We start from the raw sequence: 17130 nt of genomic DNA, 5'->3' as shown, positions 1-17130 counted from the left end.
TATCATGAAAAAGTGACAGATAATGTGTAAATATTAACCGTGATTCAATACCAACAATCTACAAACTACAGGTAACAGAACATCCGCACAAGGATACTCGCTGATAACGTTCACTACAGAAGTATCCATACTTATTGAATTTAAGCTCAAATATAATCGGGAAGGTATTCATATCACGGTATCTTGATTAACAGCCCAACGTGTCGTAAGTATGGTATATTCGGTTTAATTTGTTTCTTGTTAAAGATATTAGATGCATACATTTGCCTCCAAAATCGAAACAAACAAAACGAAACACGACATTTATCCTTACTCAAATACCTGTAGTTTTCATTCTTATATGTTGGAAAATCAACAGTTAAATATTCAGTGGGCAAGATTATAGCATGTTAATTCTAGTTTGAATGGCAAACAATGTAAACCCCTTCTTCGTCGTTCTATTTGAATTTATTGGCTGTCTTATCTAAGTTTTGATAAATGGAAAGGCAATGCAAATATGCGTTTTGCACGGCAAACCCGGAAGAGAATACATTGAGTTGCAAATGTTAAGATGTTTTCAGAACTAATTGTGGAAATTATGTTGATACAGTTTGTATCAAGGACAACGTGTTTCGGTAAATACGTCTCTCTCTCTCTCTCTCTCTCTCTCTCTCTCTCTCTCTCTCTCTCTCTCTCTCTCTCTCTCTCTCTCTCAGGTTAATTTTCATTTAGAATCAACTTACCAGCGAATGACTGGGTTCAGGACTTTAAATATCCCTGTGTTATCAAATTTCTATGAACTTGATCAACATTCAGTTACTGTCCGAAACATTGATCTTCGTGACGATACATTCAACCGTAACGGATTTAAGGGGTGAAGGAGACATTTTGCAAACCCCATAAAATCTGTAAGACCCCAGACGGCCACCAGATACTTTGCATCTTAAAGTTGCGCCCCCTCCCGTAGTTCTAGGATCCATCCCTGTTAATTGCATGCTTCACTAATGACACATCCAAAATATGTCTTTAACAACAGTTTTTGTGGTGGATATTTCACATACAATATCTTAAAAGAAATCTAGGTGTTTTCATAAAGATGGTTATTTTCTCGTAGTTAACCTGGCTCACACCACTGCGCAAACACTTCAGGGAAATGCAGCAATGAATAAATCGCCTTTCAAATCCGAGTGGAATGCTCAGCGTGCAGTTGATGGAAGTACAGACCAGCTTTATTCAGATAATTCTTGTGCAATTACTTCACTTTATTCTGAACCTCTGTGGTGGAAGGTGTGGTTAACCAGGAAATTTAATATCGCTTATTTGGAAATATACCTTAGAGCAGATAGTAAGTATATATATATATATATATATATATATATATATATATATATATACAAAGCACTCGAATGACCAACGACACGAACAACGAGATTGTCAAATTTTCGGGACGACCCGTCCCTTCTTCAGGAAAAACGAATACAATTACATAATGTGGTCAATATCAACAGAGCATAATGACAAAAACTGCATATAAATACATCTAGCACTACAACTAAACTAATCTACAAACGTATTTACAACGCAGACTACATGTTTTTGGTCTTTAGGCTTGCCAATCAATGTTAAAAGTGGAGCGAATTAGGACATGCCTTATTCGTCCAAAGAGCTGATCCAAAATATCCGAAAAGAAAAACAATAAACTTAATTAATCTCAAGTGGAACGAGTTAACCCAATTACGTTGACAAATAGCAAAGCTAACTCGTACCCAGAGAGATTCTATTTTAATTGAATTGAAAAGAAAAAAAAATGTGTTCAAAAATGGTCATAGTACCACTGTTAGGGACATGATCAGACGAGTAGGTCTAGATGAAGCTTAAAATCTAGTAAGGGTTGAGCCCGTATTCATCCTGGTGAAGTCAGTAGGTTTGTTGATACCAGGTTGAAGTCATTTGAACCGCATGGTATCAACAAACCTACTGACTTCACCAGGGTGAATACGGGCTCAACCCTTACTAGATTTTAAGCTTCATCTAGACCTACTCGTCTGATCATGTCCCTAACAGTGGTATTATGACCATTTTTAACACATTTTTTCTCTTTTCAATTCTGTTTACAATCAGTCCATCTTTTTTAATTTTTTTGAACTTCATAACCGATTGCTTACATGTAAAACCCATTTATCAGTTTCCGTGATTCTATGTTTTTCTTACACATCTACTCTAGACATGATCAGTACGGGAATGTCTGATGTTGATTCAATTTCCTGCCTATTTTTTGTTTTTGTTTGGAGTTGGTCCATTTTGTTAACTTATTCAAACTTTTTGTTTACATTATCTTTCTCTCAAACTTTGTTCATCTCTTACTTCGTTTACAAAGCTTATTTTCATTTATTTATTTATTTATTATTTATTATTTTTTTTTTTGTAATTGTTACTTATTATTATCTTTTATAAATTATGCATGGTTAAAATAGAATCTCTCTGGGTACGAGTTAGCATTGCTATTTGTCAACGTAATTGGGTTAACTCGTTCCACTTGAGATTAATTAAGTTTATTGTTTTTCTTTTCAGACATTTTGGATCAGCTCTTTGGACGAATAAGGCATGTCCTAATTCGCTCCACTTTTAACATTGATTGGCAAGCCTAAAGACCAAAAACATGTAGTCTGCGTTGTAAATACGTTTGTAGATTAGTTTAGTTGTAGTGCTAGATGTATTTATATGCAGTTTTTGTCATTATGCTCTGTTGATATTGACCACATTATGTAATTGTTTTCGTTTGTCCCGAAGAAGGGACGGGTCGTCCCGAAAATTTGACAATCTCGTTGTTCGTGTCGTTGGTCATTCGAGTGCTTTGTATATTTTTTTGTATTTGACCTTGTATCCATGCTGTGCATCCGACACTTTGAGGTTTCGGGTGTTGTTGGAACTTTAGTGCTTATATATATATATATATATAAAAACGAGGCAGTTTATCAACATCTGTTATTGTTTCAGCTAGAACCAATATATATATATATATATATATATATATATATATATATATATATATATATATATATATATATATATATTGGTTCTAGCTGAAACAATAACATATGTTGATAAACTGCCACGTTTTTTTTTTATCTGTTTGACACTTATATATATATATATAAAAACGAGGCAGTTTATCAACATCTGTTATTGTTTCAGCTAGAACCAATATATATATATATATATATATATATATATATATATATATATATATATATATATATATATATATATATTGGTTCTAGCTGAAACAATAACATATGTTGATAAACTGCCACGTTTTTTTTTTATCTGTTTGACACTTAGGATCATTGCAGTGATATACCTTTAATTCACGAAGACTTAGTTTTAATTCGGACATTACAATCTAAGACATCATCCGAAAGTCATCACTTTTAAATGCATAACGTTTAGTGAATGGTCAACCAATGCTTATTCTACGTTATGATTTTAACGGTCATGATCCACTAGTACGAAGGTTCATTGATTCAAATGTCTACTAATTCGGAGGATTGTCTGCAGTGGGCGGCATTTTAAGGGTGTGGCTAAAACCACAGGCACCTGAAGTGTGGATAGCTTGTGTATAGTTTATGTACATACACCCTTTTTCAGAATGAAATTAATTTATACAGATCCAAAAATATTTCCAAAATATGTTATTTTCCCACCGACCACCCTCATACGTCGTTCTAGATTGTCAATTTGTATCTTCTCTAAGGTTTTCAGATGACCACTTGTGAGATACTGATACATGTAAAGATGTGCAACAAATAAAATAACCCCTTTACGGCTATCAATGGAAGTAAAAGCTGGGTAAGATGAAATAAATGGCAGAATATGACAAATAGAATGGATGACATGGGGTTTCGATGAAAAACATAAATAAAACGATATTAGTCTGACGAGATGTTCGCATAAATTTATTCGATTAAGTTCATTAATACCCGGTGAATCGGTCTCAAAGTAGGTAACCCCCTGTGTATTTATATGCTTTGTTGCACACCTTTACAAGCTCGCATTGGGTCAAATGCTGTCTGATGTGTTTCATACCGATTGTTAAGCCGTTCTTGGTACATTGATTTTTACTGCGGATAACTACGTTTACCTGATCAGGATATAGGGCTCACGGCGGGTGTGACCGGTCAACAGGGGATGCTTACTCCTCCCAAGTACCTGATCCCACCTCTGGTGTGTCCAGGGGTCCGTGTTGGCCCAACTATATATTCTGTATTGCTTATAGGAGTTATGAGATTGATCACTGTTCGTTTTCTTCACTTTGCATATATTAGTATCTTGCAAGTGGTCATCTTAAAAGCTTACAGAAGGTACAAACTGACAATTCAGAACGACTTGTGATGGTGATCGGTGGGGGAAATAACATATTTTGGGGTACATGTTTGGTCCTGCATCAAATAATTTCATTCTAAGGGGGGGGGGGGTGCGTATGATCTACACAAGTTATCTACACTTCAAGTGCCCGTGGCTAAAACGTGGAACGGAAAACGGAATGTAACAGAAAACGATCATAGTGTACGTAATATTATGATAAAGAGTTCTGCATCTTGTAAAATCAATGGTTTTCTTATGTACAAGGGAGACAGGAAATGCAAAGAGAACCGAGAGTCATCCTCAAAATCCACCATTCCATATACTTAATATAAATGTATATGCATTGTAAAACATTGCAATTTTTCTTAGAAAAAAATATTTAGCGATATTGTATGTGCATCATCCCTTTTTCCTGACGTTGTCCTTTACTTACCACCACCCACCTCCTCAATTGTGACATTATGTTGTTTCAAAAACAGATGATGGCGCCCAAAGTCTCTGAGAGACAAAAAGCTCGAATGTACTGCATATTTACAAAACATAAGTAAACAATCAGAAAAAAATATTTTTAAAAATTATAGGCGATATGATTTGGGCTGGGATGAAATGATTATGACTCCGCCCAAGTATATCTGAATAAGACTACGTACCCGAAGAAACCACTAACTAATTCAATATCTAGCCAGGCTATTTTGACAAAGCTTACTCTTGCAAAGTGTTCTGTCTCCTGCCTTAGCAACGTACGATAGTGGATAAATGTGGATTTTTCTTGCATAAGTCTTACATTTTATGCGCAATCTTCAATTGCACTTCGTATACCCTGTCTTAATATGTTCATTACGATAAATTCTCTTAAACAATGTTCATTTTAGTGAAATGATCAAATGAACGACAACAGGCATATAAGCTCTTAGTTTAGTAGAAATTGAAATAGATTTCCTTTTAGGCATAGTTTAATAAATATTCGAAAGGAAGTGGCCTGTTGTTATTTTCTTCTTCATTCAGGTTAACAGTGAGAAATGTAGGCTCATTGCTTTGTAAATTTTGGACTAGTGGGTATTTGGACTATTGAAGGGCATTGGACTGTGGATCTTTGGATAGGTAGTTGTTACCATTGTAAGACCCCAACGCATAATCTGGTCTCGAACATCCATTTTTCCAGCCATGACGTGAACGCATTAGACATGGTCCACATTCATAATTATAAAACATATGAGATAGAATTAACTGGAAACAGCAAAAAAAAAAAAAAAAAAAAAAAAACATAATTCGAGATGCATTACATCATAATGACAAAATAATGCTGATCTTTTTGTTCTACAATTCGTAGATATTTATTTACAGACCCTTCCTATTCGAAGATTATCTCAAAATGTGTCGTTTTTCAAACAAATAAGTTTGTTTCTATCTGCTTTATATTCAGTTGCGACGCTAAAGTGTTCAAGTACAACATTTAACGGTTGCATCTTTAAGGTGACTCCCAGTTAGGTTTGAAGGCGGAAATTTAAAAGTGAAGGTGATTGGAGCAGGTTCGTCAAGTCACCAATACGACTGCTTCGTTAAATGTTGTGAATGAGATATCCTAAATGTAAATCCAATGATATGTGATATTTGAAATTCTTTATCAAATTGACCGGTCATGGTAGGTCAGTGGTAAAGGGTTCGCCCCGCTCATGCAATTACTGCGTCAAACCTTAGAAATAAACACAACAAGTAGTTGCTCCTTCGCCAAGAGCTCGGCATTTGGAAGCGAGAATCACCGGCCTCTTGGATATGACGTTAAATACGGGGTCCCATGTCGCGACAGGCGCCATTACTTTGCCCAATCACACTGCTATGGTTTTGAGTGCTTAGCATGAGTCTAAGTTTGTAATATCCCATCTATAACTGATGGCGTTTCAGTATGAATGACAACTATTCGACGGGAATAAAACAAGCAACCAAAATACAAACTTTTTTTTCAAATCTAGAGATCACTGAGCCTAAGAAACTTATAAGATTGAATGCTTGTCCATCCTCCATATATTGCCACATGATTCTGATCACAGGGTTAAATTCACTATTATATATTGTTATTTGATAATCATATAACTGTATGATACCAATGTAATGTTTCTCAAGATTTCAGTAAACTAAACCAAACACAGTCAAACGAATGATAGAGAAATGTATACACTTTAATTGATTGTAGCGCATGATGGTTATGATTAACAATCATTTTGTCTTTACATGCAGCATATAAGAGATCTACAGGATTCCATATTTACACATATGACGATGAATCGTTTACGCCACCATATGGCGTTACAGGAAGTCTAGTGTATCACCACAATCCAATGTCGGACTGTCCGGATCCAATAATGAACATCACAGTGAACAGAGTAGCACGGGGTGTAGCATTTTACAACGAACGCCCACTGGGATTCTCCACATCATGTCCAGGTGTAGATGCAAGCAAGACGTCTCTGGATATTTGTGAAGTGAAAGTAATGGGTGAGATGCAATTTGCTTCCCTATTCTATAATTACTTCAAATATTCAGTTCATATCAGCTTTGATAACAGCGATACACACTTTAACGCTGTTTAAGAAACTTTTCCTAATGTTGGAAATAATTGATTAAATGGGACTTAATCAAGGTTTTTTTCGTTGAGTTAAGCTATATTAGCACCAATGCAGACGGTCAGTGTCCTCCTAAACTACTGGGATAGCAAATATAACTCTATTGGATAGGAAAGACCAGGGCTGACTAAAGCAGTGGGTTTTTTTTAAAATTAAATTTCCCATCGAAGGTATAACCTATGTTTTTTTTTTCCTGATATTGATCCAAGTGTTATACATTAACACGGACCTAACTCAAAACGAAGTTGCATATAATTTTCTCGTCCCGTCTTCAAATCCATGTGCAAACTCAATTTGGGAAAAGCAAAACACATGTCTCGATATAATATACCCATATGTATAATAAATATAGAGAATATTAAGTATGGTTTGGGAGTGATCGTTTTGAACAGTTTACATATATGCAACATGATAGATGAATTAACTTCTGATCTCACAAAAGAACTAATTTCTGATTGTTGTCAAATATATAAATAAAACGTCTATGTGAGAAGAAAAAAATATCTCGCCGTGACCTTCAATTCGACTTTTAGATATATCGATGACGTTTTGTCTATTAACAATGATAGCTTCCATTCATATGTCGATTTGATATATCCAGTTGAGCTCGAAACAAAGGACACCACAGAGTTGTCCACTTCTGCTTCATACTTGGATATTTTATTGAAAGAAAACATTAACGGCAAACTGACAACTCAACTGTATGACAAACGGGATGATTTCAGCTTCTCCATCGTCAACTTCCCACATTTATGTAGCAATATTCTATTATCACCTGCTTGGTGTTTATATATCTCAACTGATTCGATATGCAAGAGCTTGTTCTGGGTATAGTCAGTTTTTAAATCGAGATAAGCTACTGACAAACAAGTTAATGGTACAGGGATTTCAACAGTCTCGATTGAAGTCAGCATTTCGCAAATTCTATGGTCGTTATAACGATCTAGTTCGTCAATACAACCTCGCATTGGGTCAAATGCTGTCTGACGTGTTTCATACCGATTGCTAAGCCGTTCTTGGCACACTGATTTGACTGCGGATAACTCCGTTTACCTGATCAGGATATGGGGCTCACGACGGGTGTGACCGGTCAACAGGGGATGCTTACTCCTCCTAGGCACCCGATTCCACCTCTGGTGTGTCCAGGGGTTCGTGTTTGCCCAACTATCTATTTTGTATTGCTTGTAGGAGTTATGAGATTGATGCCTGTTCGTTATCTTCACCTTGCATCCATCTAATATTTTCGATATTTATTTTTTTTCTCTGTGATGATGAAGTCACTGTTACCATTGCTTTCCAATAATTAATTAACAGTTGCTGATATGTACAAACATAAGGATAGACACAAAACAAGTTTTTATGTTGAACATGTTTTTTTGATAATATAGATCTTGAAAGTATTCAGTCGAAAACTGTCCAATATATCAGATATCGAATCGCTCAGGAATTTTTTTTCTTGAAGTTTGCGCCTTATACCTTCAATTATTTTCCTAACATTAGGTTATATATTGCCAAAATATCCAGGAAATCAGGCAACTCTCTATAATGAAGCAGTGTGCATTAGGATTTTGAATATTGCGTTTAGCGAAAAACTAGAAACCAGGTGTCATCCTAATTTTCCCCGTGAATTGTGGTACTGGCCAAAACTACCATTAGAAACAAAGGGAAACTAAGTTTCAAATTTTGAAATTAAGAACGGGGTTCATTTTGTCTTAAGTCAACTATTAGGCATTAATTCAATACTAGTATCGAATGGTCCGGGGCTGCTCTGGGAAGTTCGCACCGTATAACATTAAAGTTAAAACATGTTACCGAATAAGGTTGTACAGTATATGATAAAGTCCAAGAAATTACGCCAATGTTTACAACATAGCATTTTTTTCTGTTTGTCATTCATATAGTGCATTCTTTTTTCGATTCTTTGCATTTGACGGGGCGAACCTATCTGTTTTCATAATTATGTCCTTAAATTGTCGCACAGGACAAAACTACTATGTAAAACACATTCGCAATACTGAGTTTTAAAATTTGAAATTATGAACGACCGGTCACTTTTTGGTATATGGTCAATTATTCGCTAGACGGAGTACAATTGTATTGGTAATATCATTATCTAATTATCAATACGGATCTCGTATGTTACATAATGAACATTTAATTTGGGATTACAAATGACTTCCTAAAATCATGTTTTATTCCTTGCATATGATATTAATGAATATAACACAATATGATACACGCAATAATTCCAAATAAATAATGAATTCTTCTGAAATTCATTTCGATTAAATGCATAGTTCATCCAATCCATGTGCTCAACCATTCAAACACGCATTACAGCAGTACCCCCCCCCCCTATGTACTATTATCTGATTTTGATTTTCCACTCTATACATTGCATGGATTCTGTTATTTAAACGTTTTTCCTGTAGTATATATATGAGAAATGATGTTGTGTATTTATTTCTGTGAACATTATTGTTAAAAGATAATGCAAAAATATTGCTTTGAATTGGGGCTGTGTTGCACACGTGCAAATGGTTCATAAAATGGTGAATGGCGTTCAGTTGTTATGGACACATTGAATATGTACATGTGTACATGTGTCATTTTGAAAGTGATCAGACATTCTTTTAAAAAAAATGCGTGTCGATTAACTTCGCATTTTTTTATCATATCTTACAATATTTATTTGACATCCTTCAGATCTTGTACAACTGTTATTGAAATATTGAAAATGTGGATGTACCGTATGGAAGTGATAGGACTTTCTATAAAAAAATACCTGCACCTGATGCAGTTGAACTATATCATTATTCTTAAGCAAGGTGCCTACCTTTTTGTAATCAACGCCATCCACAGCGATTACTTGACATTTTTCAGACCTTGTACACCGTTATGATATAGAAACGGGATCCGGATTATAATATGTCCTCAGTACCCCTTGTATGTAAAACTTATACGGTACCAATTTTGATGCAACATATGCGCATTTCGACAAGTAATGTCTCTCCAGTGATACTCAAGCCAAAATTTTGAAAATTCGAAATAACTAATAAACTTGTAAGAGCTAAGAGGAAAACTAGAGTGCCAAAAACTGGAGTCAAATTCGTCCAGATATAGCGCTATGCATGGAAATATAATCCTTAATTTTGATATGAATTTCTAAATTTTATACCGGCAATAAAAATATATATATCCGTATCTTTTAGCTAGTAACGAAGTATTTAGCAACTGGGCTGTAGAAACCCCCGGAGGCTAACAGTCCACCAGCAGAGGCCTCGACCCAGGGGTCGTAATGTAAAACTACGATACCAATTTTGATGCACCAGATGCGCATTTCGAAAAATAACGTCTATTGAATGGTGTTGAAGCCGAAAGTCTGGAAATTCGAAATAACTAATAAACTTGTAAGAGCTACACGAGTGCAAAAAACTGGAGCCAAATTCGTCCAAGGATAGAGCTATACATGAAGGAGATAAATCTTAATTTTGAAATCATTTTCTAAATGTTATCCCAGCAATTAAATATATATCCGTATTTTGAAGCTAGTGACGAAATACTTAGCTACTGGGATGTAAAGACCTTTGGGAACTAAAAGTCCACCAGCAGATACCTCAATCCAAAAGTCGTTATTTAAAACTGATACGGTACCAATTTTGATAGACCGTTTGATGCATCACCTTAAGAAGCGACAGTAAGGGACGGTCCTTCGGGTGAGACCACAAACACCGATGTCCCGTTTCACAGCAGATGTGGCACGTTAATGTAGAATGCAAAGATACACTTCCTCAAAATCTATATTATTCCAAATCCCAGATGCACATTTCCTTAATGATGCCATGTTTCTAATTCCCATTAAAGGTTGTGATGCTACTCGATATCATCCTGGATGTACCAAGGCATGTCCAACTAAATGTAAAGATTCCCATTGTGATGCCTTCAATGGATCATGTATTTATGGATGTGCTTCCCCCACAGCTGTTACCACAAACTGTACAGGTGAAGTCTGAATATATTTTTAATTCTTACATTGATAATTGTATAATAGAGCACTTATCTGATTACGGTTTCGTTGTTGTTGTCTCTACTGCGTAAGTTTCATCTTGTCGAGTCAAGGGTTATTGATTCGTTACCTCACACTACCCCTTGGTAATAATCAACATGAACAGAGGAAGACATAATAAGACATAATCATCCAATGATAGTCCTTGCTTATGATGAACGTTTGGTAAAAGCAAAACAGAAAACAAACATTTGGCTAATGCAAGGTACATTTATCAGCATCATGAGCATCGTATGTTGATTTTATATGTAGCACAATTGATAATTCACATTTTGCCTCTTCAAAGTTGTTGTTATTTATTAATATGTTTCTATTTGAAATATTTTGTTCACTTTCTTGAAACACAATCAACAAACATAGTTCGACAATTGATCGTTTCCATGCGGCTCGTATTTTAAAATTTCGTATAATTATTTCTTTAACAAAAATAAATTTCCGAAAAATCAATCGACGGCCATCAAATGTACACCATGTTGCCGTCATGCGTGTTTAGTTTCGTGTTTGACTGATTATAAAAGCTGTTGTCGCATTGACCCCACGCTACAGGCTGCAAACCAGTGATATGCTCCGTCTTGAGCCATTATTTGAATGGTGGCTGATACCAAGAGTTAGTGCGAGCGAACGAATCAATAATCTTTGACTTGCGTAAGTTTTTGCTTTTGTCAACAATGACAATAACTCAAACAAAGAATAGCAGGTTACTGAAGACTGTAGAGATGAAAAACAGGTTGGTGTATTACAAAATCGGATCAATTACAAAACTAATATATTTTCCTGAAATAACACAAATAGATCATTTGTATCCATATTGAAGTAGGGTATTACATGTTTTAAAAAAAAATAAACGGATATATTATTTGATATGTTTGCGAATCTAAAATCATTTCAAGAAACAAGAACATAAATTAAAATATGAATGGTAAATATAATGAACAGTGGCCAATCTCATAAATCCCGTAAGCAATAAACATATATAGTTGAGCAACCACGAACTCCATGGCACACCAGATGTGTGATCTGGTGCTTAGGAGGAGTAAACATCCATTGTCGACCGGTCGCACCCGCCGTGTGAAATGAAAGAAATGAAAAGTTTTCATTGCGATAATATTGGACCCCGTTCGTATTACTGTATTATCGCCATCCATCATGGACATATCAGTTTAGAATTTACACATTGTTTAAATATGCTACACCTCTAATGGTTTCGCATTAGATAAAACCATCTTAAAATATGATTGTTTACAATGTGTAAGCGATATGCTACGACGTTTCAACTATTTTTTTTTTCGATTGATGAACCTAACGTTTGAGAAATCAGCTGCGATATCATTAAATACCAAAAAGGGAAGGGTAAGGTGACTTTTTTGGGACATTTTTTTTTTACATTATAAGAACCCTGTCAAAAATAAATTAGAGCACGTTTACATAATTTGAGCGAATATTAGGGTACTTCATTTTCAAGAGCAATTTTTCGCCATCGCTATTTTACCATAATGTGAAATAACATTACTCTCATCAAGTACATTTACAGTTGAATATCAGGAATTGCGTAACTGTGAGGTTATTGTTATTTTCTGAGATGTGTATTTGTATATGTACGTAAGTTCCAAGCAATGATTGTAGCTTGTATTTCTGTTTTACTTTTTTCGCTTTCCCATGTATAGTATATGTATTGCCCAACTATCTAGTTTGTATTGTTTGTAGGAGTTATGAGATTGATCACTGTTCGTTATATTCGCCTTGCATGTAATGAGTCAACTGTATAGCATTGATGTGTCCCCTGATTCAAAAGGAAAGATAATGCCGAATCATAAACAAGAGAAGCATTGGTTTTACAGAATGTGCTGTGAATACCTATGTATCAAGTGGAACCTGCGTCCGTTGTGTAAACTGTAAAGGTGACATTCCATGTAATAGAACAAATGGACGGTGTGACAATGGCTGTGATAAACAGTGGATCGGGGACACGTGTAAACGTATGTAACATTATACAGGTATTGACTGGGTTCGAGGACAATAGCTGTTTTGTTTGACCCGAGAACGGGTCTATTGCCAGAAGCCATAGGCAGAGGGCAACAAATCCGTTCGAGGGTCAAGCAAAACAGCTGTTTTTGGAGGACAAAGTATATAACTGTTTTGTTATATACTTTCGATTTTTAGAATGTTTTACTAGATCCACATGGTTTGTTGACTTTGAACATTTAACAATATTTGTTATAAATTGTATACATTTATCAACTCATCCACTAGTTTAAAAGAAAGCGTACAAAATATCCTAATTAATAATCAATAATTACATTTTCTGTGTTTCTGTTCTGCGTTCCATCTAGTAAATTATGTATCTACATCACTCAAAGCAGAGCACCTCACCATTACGTAAAGCAAAACAAGACACCGAGAACCACGTGACTTACATAACCAATATAAATAAAGCAGACTATTACCAAGTCAACAGTTGGTAAACTGTTGACCGGTCAATAGACCACGAGTGTAAGAATTGGTTTAACAGTAAAAATGTTACTTCTAAATTGTATTAGTTTTCTATAAGATTTTTTTAGGCGTATAACAATTGATCTTATGATAGTGGTGTGAACGCTATCGAATGATGCGATGATTAGATAGCATTAACTGGCCGTTTATCTGTTATTACATGTCACTAATTATCAGCAAAAATTTGTTTACCGAGATGGAAATGGAAAAACTTATTACCAATTCAATTTCTAGAAATGAAGTGGAGATAATGAATAATTACCAGTTTTAAAAGCCCTGAATGTATAATTCTTGTTTCTACTTCGTTGTATGTCTCATCTAGATCTTTAGCTAATGTTCAGACGTAAAACTCATAACTCCTAGAAGCAGTACGAAATAGATATTTAGACAAACACGTACCCCTGCGCATACTAGAGGTAGGATAAGGTGCCTAGGAGGAGTAAGCGGCCCCTGTTAAACGGTAACAACCGCTGTGAGCGCTATATCTTGATCAGGTAAACGTAGTTATCCGTAGTCAAAATCAGTGTGCCAAGGACGGCCAAACAAGTGGTATGAAACAAGTCTAACTTTTTATTTTACCTTTTACTATTCGTTACATTCACCTTTCACGTTATCGGTAATGGTATGGCCAAATGGATAATAGGTAGAGGAGAACAATCCATTGATTGATATGTGTTCCCTTATATTGAGACGCCACCAACTGTAAATAAAGTACCGTACATTTTTACCCGATACCAAGCGCTCAAGGCTGTTGTAATGCTTGGTTTTTTTTTTAATTTGATATCGCCTTTTGCGAATAGTAGGTCATATATAAAAACCATTGACTCTTATATTGCTGAGCGTTTGGCTAAGGAGCAGTCACTGCCTATATTTACATGAATAACTTTTAAGACGAATTTGACTCCACGTTTTGGCACTCTGTTTTCCCCTAAAATAGCTCTAGCAAGTTTATCGTTATTTCGGAATTCAAACATTTCGGTTGAGCATCATATATTATTTGTTGAAATGCGCATCTAGTGCATTAAAAGTGTTACCAAATAAGTTTTACATTGCATCTGGTGTTTAAAGCGGTCATGACACAAATGGGACTCGAGCTCCTGACATCCGTAGCAAACGTTCTTACACTTAACTCATGTTATTTGTAATTTATCATATCAAGCAGAAATAGAGAGAAGGACAAACGATCCCTAACACAATAGGGTTTGGATCGTGTGCCTAAACGGAATCATTCCTGTTAACTATTATATCAGTTACGAGCATAATATCTAAATTATGCCTAAATCAGATAAACGGAGTAATTTGTTATCAAAATCGAAATGAACTGGACACTTATTATGAAAGAGGCTAGGAAGCGTTATATTTTGAAATTAGATCGTTATAGCGAGCAAATAATTTGCAAAGCTCTGAAATCGAAAAGAGACCATTGAATTTACTTGTTTGCCAGTCACTTGATTTAAAATTGAACATGCTCTGAACATTATGTTGTGTTAGTGGGGAGACATAGACACCATTTACTAAAATACTGTTACATTAATGCGGAAAGTTGGCGATAGAGAAGCTGAATAAATGTTGTTTCTTGTAAAGGTTTGATGCCAAGGATTACACATAAGGCTGTTGAACAAACTTCATGTGATTTGATATATAACCGGATATCTGGAGTAAAAACCACGCTTTCATATGCATTCCGTATTTCATTTCTCGCTGTGTTATTGTATTATGTAAGGTACCAATAATGTGTTTTTAAATATATTATTTCTGAACGAACAGAATGCATTTACGGCATCTAACAGCAATAACTGGTTTAACAGAATGTCCTACGAGTATTTACGAAATGAATGAAGTCAGTGTTTCATGCAATAATGGAACTGGACGATGTGAAAATGTCTGTGACAACCAATGCATAGGGAACACACGCAAACACGCGCTTCAAATTTATGAAAGGAATTAATAGAAAATCCAAAATTGTCACGTACCAACCAGACCCAACTTAACAGAAAGCAGTCCCAGAGCAGTCCCGGACCAGTCCCAGAGCAGTCCCGCACCAGTCCCAGGGCAGTCCCGCACCAGTCCCAGTAAACAAACCGAAAAGCAGTCCCAGCGGACCCAGCAGTCCCAGCGGTCCCAGCAGTCCCAGTAGACGGGGTTAAAATAAGTAGTGGAAGGAGCTAAGCCGAAAGTGAAACCATGAATAAACATTGTCGATAATCACTGGAGAGCGTCAATGCGGTAGTTGAAATCGAAGACAAATGACTTACAATGTACAATGTATTTAGAGAGAAAAACAATACATTATACATGAAAACAGCACATATTCGAAATACCTGTGTGACACTTTGTCATGAACTTATAACAAAATTATAGTTTATGAATACGAGTGAAAAAAGGTACATGTAGAGTTTATAAGTCTGATAATCACAATTTCACAATGTAAAATCAATTGATGTCCCAGGCAATTTTGTTGTTGTCTCGGTTGTGGCGAAATTAGTTTGCCCTTGAGATGTGTCGCTTGGTATAGTAGTTGTTTGATCCTGGGATGAATCTTTTTCTGTATACGTTTAAATCCAGTATAGTTAAACTGTATGAACTGGGACTGTAACTCCTATTTATTCGTTCCGTTGACAGGGATTTCAAATGTATTTAGAAATGGAACATGCTTTGAATTTTTTTTCTTCGAAATGGGAACTTTCAGTTTAAATCGGATTATCAAATTAATGTAGAATTAAAACCACGTTTGTAAAAGGTAATTATGATAATGATATGTACGAGCAAAAACACCGTTGTTAAAAGATATGTGTATAAAACCAAACACTGTCTTATGTTATGGTCAGTACAAAATAAACTTGCGAGAAATCAGATTGAAACGATTTTTAGATGACATAAGGAAGAATCAAATACTATTTGAACTAACATAATAGGGTGAAGTTGTTATATAACGAATGCAAGATTAAAGATAAGGCAATCATAACTCACATCAGAGGTGGGATCAGGTGGGTAGAAAGAGTAATCGTCATGTTGATCTTGATCAAGTAAACGAGTAATCCGTAGTCAACATTACTATGTACAAATGGTCTAAAGACTAGTATCAAACATATAAGACATCATTTGAACAAGGTACAGTTGTAATTCTTAGCTATATCACATATATATTAACATTGTTTTCCTTAGAGGATTTATAAGATCGGTAAATGTTCATTATCTTCACTTTTTAAGAAAACACCGATGTTAATTTTAATATATGAACTTATCGATACCTACATGTTCATTTTGCTGTTGATATGATCATGAATACACTTGCATTACGGGTATATATGTGGGCTTCAAAATTTAATCGCAGTTACCAACAACCGCCTTTCAGACACAAAATTTTAATTAAATATTCCCTGGTGTAATTAATAATGATAACACAATTTAGTTTGAATATACTTTGTAAACTCATAGGTCATAAGATCTACTATCACCATTTTGCAATACAGTTTGCAGGTCAGGATTCTATGGAGATGATTGCAACCAACACTGTGGGAAATGTAAATCAGGAACAGTTTGTCACAACTATACTGGACTGTGTCCACAAGGATGTCAGGAGAACTGGAATGGTACCAGATGTGATGG

At 35.3% G+C, this 17130-nt stretch overlaps 1 protein-coding gene across 1 annotated transcript in view; it reads left to right on the top strand.

Annotated features, from left to right (window-relative positions):
* The first annotated feature begins 495 nt into the window (after window positions 1–495).
* LOC125660815 (multiple epidermal growth factor-like domains protein 10) overlaps window positions 496–17130 on the top strand; it is a 40296-nt gene continuing 23661 nt past the window's right edge. The window contains exons 1-6 of the mRNA XM_056147748.1: window positions 496–614; window positions 1094–1324; window positions 6580–6837; window positions 10830–10967; window positions 12870–13007; window positions 16995–17129. Of these exons, the coding sequence (XP_056003723.1) occupies window positions 551–614; window positions 1094–1324; window positions 6580–6837; window positions 10830–10967; window positions 12870–13007; window positions 16995–17129 (964 nt within the window). The 5' untranslated portion in view covers window positions 496–550. The remainder of the gene's footprint in view (window positions 615–1093; window positions 1325–6579; window positions 6838–10829; window positions 10968–12869; window positions 13008–16994; window position 17130) is intronic.

Source organism: Ostrea edulis, chromosome 8, assembly GCF_947568905.1.
Source record: "Ostrea edulis chromosome 8, xbOstEdul1.1, whole genome shotgun sequence".
Classification (NCBI taxonomy): domain Eukaryota; kingdom Metazoa; phylum Mollusca; class Bivalvia; order Ostreida; family Ostreidae; genus Ostrea; species Ostrea edulis.
This window is presented reverse-complemented; position numbering and strand designations above follow the sequence as displayed.